The sequence below is a fragment of the Ctenopharyngodon idella genome, chromosome 23 (assembly GCF_019924925.1).
Source record: "Ctenopharyngodon idella isolate HZGC_01 chromosome 23, HZGC01, whole genome shotgun sequence".
Taxonomy (NCBI): Eukaryota; Metazoa; Chordata; class Actinopteri; order Cypriniformes; family Xenocyprididae; genus Ctenopharyngodon; species Ctenopharyngodon idella.
In genome coordinates this window covers 6470313-6478866 of record NC_067242.1, presented here as the reverse complement: position 1 = coordinate 6478866, position 8554 = coordinate 6470313, and the positions used below count along the sequence as shown (strand labels likewise).

Sequence of the window (8554 nt, the reverse complement as noted above, 5' to 3'; positions counted from 1 at the left end):
ATCGTATGATTGTCAAGTCTTTATTTCAAAGTAATATATTAAAGCAAATATTTTAAGATGTATAATACACATGAACATGACAATATATTAGTTTGACATCACATGTAGTAATACCTCTGAAAAGTCATTTTTTTCTGCTTTTCTGATAGCAGATTCGGCCATCCAGTTCCTCAACACGTACCGTGGGTTTATTCCTGAACAATAAAAACAATTTCAATGAGTTCAACAAACATAAATAACAATAAATACAACATAACACATCGTAAAAACAACATACACTACCGTATATATTAATATAGAATATAGTTGTTTTATATTGTAATAATATTTCACAAATTACAGTTTTTAATGTATTTTTGTTCAAATAAGTCGAACATAACAGACTTCTTTCTAAAACATTACAAAATCTTACCAACCCCAAACATTTTAGCGGTAGTGTACCATGACATACTGTAACAATATATAAAAACATAAAATATAACATTGCATCATATAACATACACCAAAACATACCTTGCATTCTGTGCTGCCGTGCTGCATCTGAGTCACTTTTTACACTGTAGAAGACGATTAAAACATCAAGTGATGTTCATTTCAAAGCTCTAATGTGTGCGAGTGGACATTACTGCAACATTACCTTAGCAGACGCTGTAAATACAGCTGAACCCAGTCTCTGAAATACTCATGTGATGAGAGGTCTGAAAGAGCCCACACTGACTGTCAAGAGAGACACAGTCACAGTTAATGGACTGAAATCATGATTATGGATATTGCAGCTGCTGTGGGTGTGAATGGAGAGGAAATGTACCGGAGCAATGGATCCCTTCTGAAGCTGGGACAGGGTCACTTCACTCAGCTGTCTGAAAGTCATAGTGAAGTCTGCTCCAGTGTCCTCCATTAGCTCAAATCAACACATCACACATCATAAAACATTATATGTGTCATTGACAGGAAATGCTGCCATTCTGTGAACTTAATGTCTTTATTTGACAGTTTGGCTGTTATATATAAAGTATATATATGAAAAAATAACTTCTTTCTTTAACGGTTTACTGATTCCTTACTTTTTCATTAAAAAAAAATTATAAATACATTTTCTGTCACAAATGGCACCATTTCCTGAGAATGGCTAATAAAACTTTTACCACATTAATTAATTAAAATTAGAGAAAAGACCAATCCAGCTAATATTTACCTTTAGAAGAAATGCAATCACATATGAATCCTTTTCTTCATTTCCCAAAAAGCCCAACTTTGCTTTGAACAGCTCATGAAATCTATAACAGAAATGTTAAAATGAGATTAGAAATGAATCAGAGATGAATACAGTGTCTATATTGTCTAATGACATGCTCACCTTTGATGGTAGATTTGTGGATATTCTCTCAATATTTGCTGAGATCTGAAATGAATAAAACAACATCATGAATCACCTGCTTTATTCCAGACCAATACCAACAGAAAATAAAGTTCTCTCTTACTGTGACAGCTGATCTGAGGTCAGTAGTGGTTTCAGAGCTTCTAGAAGTTTCTGTAGATTGAACAGGCCGACATTAGCCTGAGCTCCTATACTGTACCGGCCCTCATCATCGGACGTGTTGGGGACAAAATCTATACAGAGGAAACAATGCTGTAGCAATAACGGCTTTTTAACAATAAAATTATTATGGCTGTCAGTTTCACTTTAACTTATTAGAATATATTAAATTTAAACAAATAATGCATTCAAAAAATTATGCAATTAACCATGACCCTGACCCATGTATATATAAGATTATATATAATTTATAGTAGATTTAAAGTAGCTTACTAATCATACAATTTTCCTCCACTTTTGCAATATTAGTGTAATATATATAGTGTGTGTGTGTGTGTGTGTAATGATATTAATATGTTAATCCAAAAAAACCTTAAAAAATAAACTTATAGGAAGATGATTGCTAATATTATTAAGTATGGAGAAAATGCGCAGTTTAGGTTACAAAAAGAAACTTACTTGGGTCATATGATTCCATAAATCCAAATGGGCCATAATCAATAGAGATAGAAAGCAGACTGAAGTTATCTGTGTTGCAGACTCCTGCGTGAAGATGCAGATCATGTGGTTGTGCAGTGTGTGTATTAAGCTCAATCTATAATGATAATCTATGTGATAAATAAACTAGTAAAGCAGAGTGAACTAACCATGAGCAAACCCAACCGACATCCAGTGAGCGATTAAATGTGCCGTTTCATTCACCACTCTAGAGAAAAACACCTTCACACAACATGAACACCATTCAAATACAGTGAGACTGCTCAGACAATATAAAATAATCTTGTATTACAACTAAACAGCAGAGAGACACAGATACTCACCACATACTTGTCAGGGTCATTTGTTGCAATAGATTTAAAATGCTCTTTAATTACAAAGTCCAACAATGTCCTGGAAATAAAAATTAAAAAGAAATTAAAATGCAAATGAGAGTGAGAAAAAAAATACCCTCCCGAGTTAAAGTTAATTTACCGAAGGACATCTAACTCTCCGGTTCTAGTTAATATCTCCAGTGAACCGATACGAAACCAGGACTTGGCCAGACGCAGAACAACCGCTCCTGACAGATACGGAGAACAATCACATGATTTATAAAGCTGAAGACAGATGAAGAACTTAAAGTTACTTTATTTTTCCAGTTCTGATTTACCTCTTTCTTTTATGACATTTCCATTATAAAACGGATCCCTCCATACAGGTTCCTCACTCACAACCAGACTGACAAACAATGAAGGCAAAAAATGGAAAAAGTATAAATAAATAAAAATGTTAAATTCAACATCAAACATTTGAATGTTGTAAATGCAAATTATTACTCTTCTTGTGCATGTCCATTCATTCTCCCATAACCATTTAGTAATAGAGCATATCTGCTTTATGTCTAAATATACAGTCATCAAAAATGTTTATATACGGAGTATATACTGTATATATATATAAAATGTACCTGAGGGCTCTGCTGGTGGGAACTCCTAGAAAGTGCATGGCTTCACTGCAGAGAAACTCCCTCACAGAGGAGCGAATCACAGCCCGTCCATCACCAGATCTGCACACAAAACATCATGTACAGTATACAGCATAAGAGTTAAAATACTTCCATACAGTCTTACAAAGGACAAGACAATGACACACTGTGAATCATAACGTAAGATAATTTATAACTAAATATATCTCAGAATTACTTAAAAATGATATAAAAAATACTGCGCAGCGGGAACTGATATTCACCTTGAGTATGGTGTCTTTCCTGAGCCTTTCAACTGGAGTTCCCATCTTTCACCTTTTCTGGATAAAAAAAAGAGTATACTTGTAAAACTATAAGTATACTTGAGTATACTTATAAAAGAGTGTAATTGTGTACAGCTGTAATGCACTGCCCATTCTGCTCATTTCTGTTCAGATGCATGTTTAAAAGTTTAGTTCACCCAAAAATGAAATTTCTGACATTAATTACTCACCCTCATGTCTTCCCAAACCTGTAAGACCTTCGTTCATCTTCAGAACACAAATTAAGATATTTTTGATGAAATCCAAGGGTTTCTGAACCACACATAGGCAGCAACGTCATTGTACCTTTTGAGGTCCAGTAAGGTATTAAAGACATCGTTAAAATAGTCCATGTGACTACAGTGGTTAAATCTTAATGTTATGAAGCAACGAGAATACTTTTTGTGCGCACAAAAAAAATAAAAAAAAATAATGACTTTATTTAACATTTTGATCATTCGAATGTAGAAAGCACTGCACTGCATTCACTGCGTCAATTGCGTATGACAACAGCTCAAATTGGTAAATAAAGTCGTTATTTCTGTTTTGTTTTTGCGCACAAAAAGTATTCTCGTCACTTCATAACATTAAGGTTGAACCACTGCAGTCACATGGACTATTTTAACGATGTCTTTACTACTTTTCTGGGCCTCAAAAGGTACAATGACTTAGCTGCCCATGTGTGGTTCAGGAACCCTCAGATTTTATCAAAAATATCTGTCTTATAATATCTGTTATATCTGTTGTACGGGTTTGGGACAACATGAGGGTGAGTACGTAATGACAGAAATTTCATTTTTGGGTAAACTATCCCTTTAAGCATTAAGTGAGATTTTATAGCTTTTACAGAATCATTTGTCTATTTGCTGAAAACCCAAGAGATATAGATCACACTTTCCATTCTTTAATCTTAAACAACATTATGGGAAAAGTGATCAACATTTACAACAGAAACGTCAAATATCATGACAGTAACAGCTGATGATTTCTGTTGAACTCTGACGAAACAAGATGATTTTACCTGTTTGTGTGTTCACCCAGCAAATGTGCTCTTCCGTCCCCCAGCTGTCCGGCCCAATAACCAAACTATAATAATAATAAAACATGGTTGAAATGTTTGTTCTGGTTGTCTTATGCCATCGCCGTCAGGTTTGAAATGACTGTCAGTTTTACCTGATGACCCCCGTATCTGTGTGCTAGTGGAACAGAGCCAGGAAACAGTTTTCCACCACTGACACAACGAACAAACTCTTCATTCTGAATCACAGACTCATTCAGATCCAAAATATTCCTCAACACATCCTGAAATACACAAAAAAGAGCCTAAATAAATGCAGAAACAACATTTACAAAAAAGTACTGTGGTGGTACCATGGTACAGGGATGTATTAGATGGTCATACCATGGTACTCTGATAAATACAATGGTATTTACAGTACCAATTACATGTTTGGACAAACTTGACTGAATTCCTGTTTCTCATGAGCTTAAAAACCTTTTATTCTAAAGCAGTTTTCTCAAACTGTGCTGTGAAGGAGTCCAAGTCACCCATGAGTTCACAGATGATTAAAAACTTAATGAATGAATAAGTACAACTGACAAAGAGCACCAATGCTGAATTAACTGAATTAATCAATGAACTCATTACAAATTCATCTGTGATAAAGCGTTTCTATAGTCTCTTTAAGTATGTAAGTGTTCGGTCCAATTTTTAAGCTAGCGAACATATAAAAGCTAAGAATAATTTGTACACTATATACCAATAATTGATTTGAGGAGTTGGGTGTTTCATAATTTCGTTTTGTTGAAGTGATCTGCTACCCTCTTGTGAAAAAGAAGTGTTAAAATTGGAAAACATTGTTTATTTTGAAAAAACTGTACCTGTAGATACAGTATGTTATAATATAATATTAATGAAATAAAAGGCCACTTAAGTGTACGTAAAGAGAGTACACTTTCATGAATGTTTCTAAACACATTTAAGTAAAACAAAAAGCTTTACTTTAAAGTACATTTTACATCATTATGTTCTAATAATCTTTTGTTTAATTTTAAATTAAATTACAATGAACATGTAAATAAGTGTCTGAAACATTACATTCAGTTTGACCTAAGTATGAGCACAATGGCCTGAATAAGTTCAGAATGATGATGATGATGACTTTACTGGTATTTTAAAATGTGGACAAGAAAAATGATAAAGAATGGGTGGATGTGATCACACTTTTGACTGGTGGTAGTTTAGATTTTACTCCTGCTCCATTGTATTTTTAAATTACATAAACACAGTTACTGCAACAATATCCCCAGGTTTTACTGCAGTGAAGCTCAGGTTTTCTGTAAATGATGATGATTGGATGGGTTTATTCACCTGTGACACAGCAGCCAGTGTCAGGGGCTCTTTCAGAGGGGTGGGCTGAGACTCTGAAAACACACATCCCTTCACAGTACGAATAAAATGACCTTCAACCTCATCAAGAGGGAGAGCGTCTGTAAAACACACAGAACATGATTAAATCACAGTCAACGTGTAAAATAGCATATTGACATCTGTATCTTACCTATAAGTTTATGTGATAATGTCAGTGGTATTTCTCCACAGTATTTCACATTGCTATAAAAGTGACTCTTATCAAAATCTCTTTCATTACAACTTTCACTCTCACAGAATTCTTGTTCGTCGCTAAATGTAGCGCTGGCGACGGCCGAGAAAAATAAAAATAATGTGAAATCATGTTTTGTCATTACATCAAGCTCACAGACATCATCTTTTTTACTATTTGTATCCTGTACTTCATTACATCACGGAAGTAGAAAAATACATCAGAACTGTTTCCTGTTACGCAAACAATCCTTGTGTTCCACCAGAGGGCGCTCATCGGCTCAAAAACCAGAATGCTCCATTTATGCCATACTCGGGACTTTTTTGGTCTTTTTGGAAATGTATGCGCGCTTCAAACTATAACCGATTAAATCTATTAATTGTATGGATTCAGAAGCTGTCGTACAAATGGAAACTCTAGGAACTTTCTCCCTGTAATGATTAAATAAGTATCTAGACCAATGATCACAGACGACTGTGATTGGCCCACCCTAACCTGCGCTGTAAAAAGTAACAGGTACCATGTGATCATTAAAAATACTCAGAAATATGTATTTTTTTGTAAAAAACAAAATAAAAAAAAACAATAACAACAACAATAATAATAATAATAATAATAATAATAATAAATGTAAATATGTAAACATGTTTTAAACCCCCAAACCCCTTTTGTGCATTGGCGTCTGGACACTTTTAAATTCAGCAACCCCAAACGATTTAATTCACTTTTATAATTATATGCAACTATTTATATTTATTAAAATATAATAATAATAATTGTTGCTATTATTATTATCATTAAAATGAAACATATAATAATTTGTTTAAATTGTTGTTGTTAATATTTATTTATTTTATTACCATATTTAACTATTTATAATAATTTACATTTAGCCTACAATTATTCATTTTTAAATAAATTAATAGACTTGTTAAATACATGGACAGGCAATAGTTTTAGACTTAGAGAATTCTTTATACTGCTATCAGAGTTTGGGGGAACATGTAGGTCCTATTTGAAGCTGTACCCCCCAAAAATGTGTAGGTCTAGTTTTTGGAGAAGACTGGAACTAAACAAGTAAGGAAAGGTGAGGAACCTCATGGTCAATCTTGTGATGTCAGCTAAAGTTATAGTTAATTAGTGGATGTGAAGAGGAGGAGGAATGAGTGGTTCAGAGTAACATATTTAATAACAAGGGAAGCAGGACTAGATAGATTCTGTTTAGGTGAGATGTGGAATAATATGCTGATGAACGTGACATAAACAGACAGGTGACCTGTCTCGATCACCCGCTTTCACTACACAGAGCACACCGCCCTCTACCGGCTAAAACAAGAACGAATAATCTGTTATGGCTCCTAAATGCATTATCCGTGTCATATAAACATGTTTGTTTGGAGTTTATCAGCACACTAAACTGACTTGACTTATTAACTGTAAACTTTTACCTTATTCATGATTAAACTCACGTCATCTGCAACCATTAAAACACAAATAATCAACATTATAGCGACTCGAGCAGTTTAATCACGTGCCGCTCTCGCGTGATCACAGATAAAAGTGAAAGTAAAAGAAAGCTGATGTTTCGCCATTTTAAACAGACTGTCGATTCCTTCCACTTTAAATTATTATTACATTTTTCATAGAAACTTTTATAAAACCTTAGACAGGAATTTATGTGAAGCGTGATGGAAGAGATGGAGGAGTTTGTGAATCGGGTGGCTGTGTAGATTTTGATGAAGGTGATTGTTCACATCTCCCTTTACAGGTGACTTACACATTAATATTTTCTCTGAAACCATTAATAAAGATGTTTAACAATGTTTAATTGTGTAATTAATTTTTTTTTTTTTTTTTTTTTTTCATGATTTCCATCCAGAGTCAGTGGACTGTTTTGACTGTTCAGCTTCATTATGGATGACACACAAACATCCAGAGATGAAGATTTTTCTCCAGGATTCAGGTACTTTGAATAAACACATTAAATAACCTTTTATATAATAAAAGATGTCTGTTTCAAATTTCTTGAAAACAGTGTCTAAACCCTCCTCAAGTGCTTTTCATTAAAAACGTTTTTAAGATCTTACATTATGATGATTATCATCAAAAATGATTAAATCTGTTCTGTTATAGTTCAGTTCAGCAGGAGAGATCAGAGCCAGAGCCCAGCTGTGTGTCTATGAGGAGTGACGGGTCTATGGGTCATCCAATATATTTTAAGAATGACGATACACAGACTGATCTCAGGTAAAACATTTCTAAAAGACATGATTGGCATTTTAATATTATGGTGTTTTTGTATTTTTTATTTATGATATTCATACAAGACATTGTTGTCTTCATCTGATGCAAGAGAGACACATCTATGAGTGTGCCTAGTTCAAATTCATGGCTTGGACTCAGATACAGCATTTCATTGAAAGAGATGTTTAGCCTATATTATTTTAAACACCCAGCTTAAAAGGACTACAGTTTTTTTGTTGGGTACCAGCACCAATATCAGAGTGTCGGATTCTTGATTCTCTTCATGATGTTTAAGGTCAATCCTGCCACAAAGATCAGCCGTAACAAAACCCGTCTGTGAGAAGAATGACCAGTCTATGAATCAACTACAGGACTTTGATGAAAGCAGGTATATGTGTCAAGT

The 8554-nt window shown here is 34.0% G+C and overlaps 2 protein-coding genes across 36 annotated transcripts in view; one reads left to right on the top strand and one right to left on the bottom strand.

Moving 5' to 3' along the window:
* LOC127505693 (protein adenylyltransferase SelO-like) overlaps positions 1-8554 on the bottom strand; it is a 557335-nt gene that overhangs the window by 735 nt on the left and 548046 nt on the right. For 4 of the 8 annotated variants that reach the window (XM_051881401.1, XM_051881400.1, XM_051881395.1 and 1 more), the window contains exons 3-18: positions 4478-4606; positions 4326-4390; positions 3266-3322; positions 2985-3083; positions 2688-2755; positions 2510-2597; positions 2359-2428; positions 2185-2257; positions 1997-2080; positions 1482-1611; positions 1358-1402; positions 1196-1277; positions 809-901; positions 638-717; positions 514-557; positions 115-194 (exon numbers count right to left, since the gene is read on the bottom strand). In XM_051881401.1, the coding sequence (XP_051737361.1) occupies positions 115-194; positions 514-557; positions 638-717; positions 809-901; positions 1196-1277; positions 1358-1402; positions 1482-1611; positions 1997-2080; positions 2185-2257; positions 2359-2428; positions 2510-2597; positions 2688-2755; positions 2985-3083; positions 3266-3322; positions 4326-4390; positions 4478-4606 (1287 nt within the window). Of the gene's footprint in view, positions 1-114; positions 195-513; positions 558-637; positions 718-808; positions 902-1195; positions 1278-1357; positions 1403-1481; positions 1612-1996; positions 2081-2184; positions 2258-2358; positions 2429-2509; positions 2598-2687; positions 2756-2984; positions 3084-3265; positions 3323-4325; positions 4391-4477; positions 4607-5675; positions 5795-5865; positions 6128-8554 lie in introns of those variants that run through there. The other 4 variants (XM_051881399.1, XM_051881398.1, XM_051881394.1 and 1 more) reach the window with 3 other exon arrangements.
* Positions 7450-8554, top strand: part of LOC127505684 (NACHT, LRR and PYD domains-containing protein 12-like) — a 113689-nt gene continuing 112584 nt past the window's right edge. For 18 of the 28 annotated variants that reach the window (XR_007927778.1, XR_007927774.1, XR_007927779.1 and 15 more), the window contains exons 1-4: positions 7455-7675; positions 7814-7870; positions 8041-8154; positions 8447-8539. Coding sequence is in view for 5 of the 28 variants with exons in the window: in XM_051881376.1 (XP_051737336.1) it covers positions 7644-7675; positions 7814-7870; positions 8041-8154; positions 8447-8539 (296 nt within the window). In the remaining 23 variants the exon portion in view is untranslated. Of the gene's footprint in view, positions 7676-7786; positions 7871-8040; positions 8155-8446; positions 8540-8554 lie in introns of all 28 variants that reach the window. The other 10 variants (XR_007927769.1, XR_007927768.1, XR_007927767.1 and 7 more) reach the window with 10 other exon arrangements.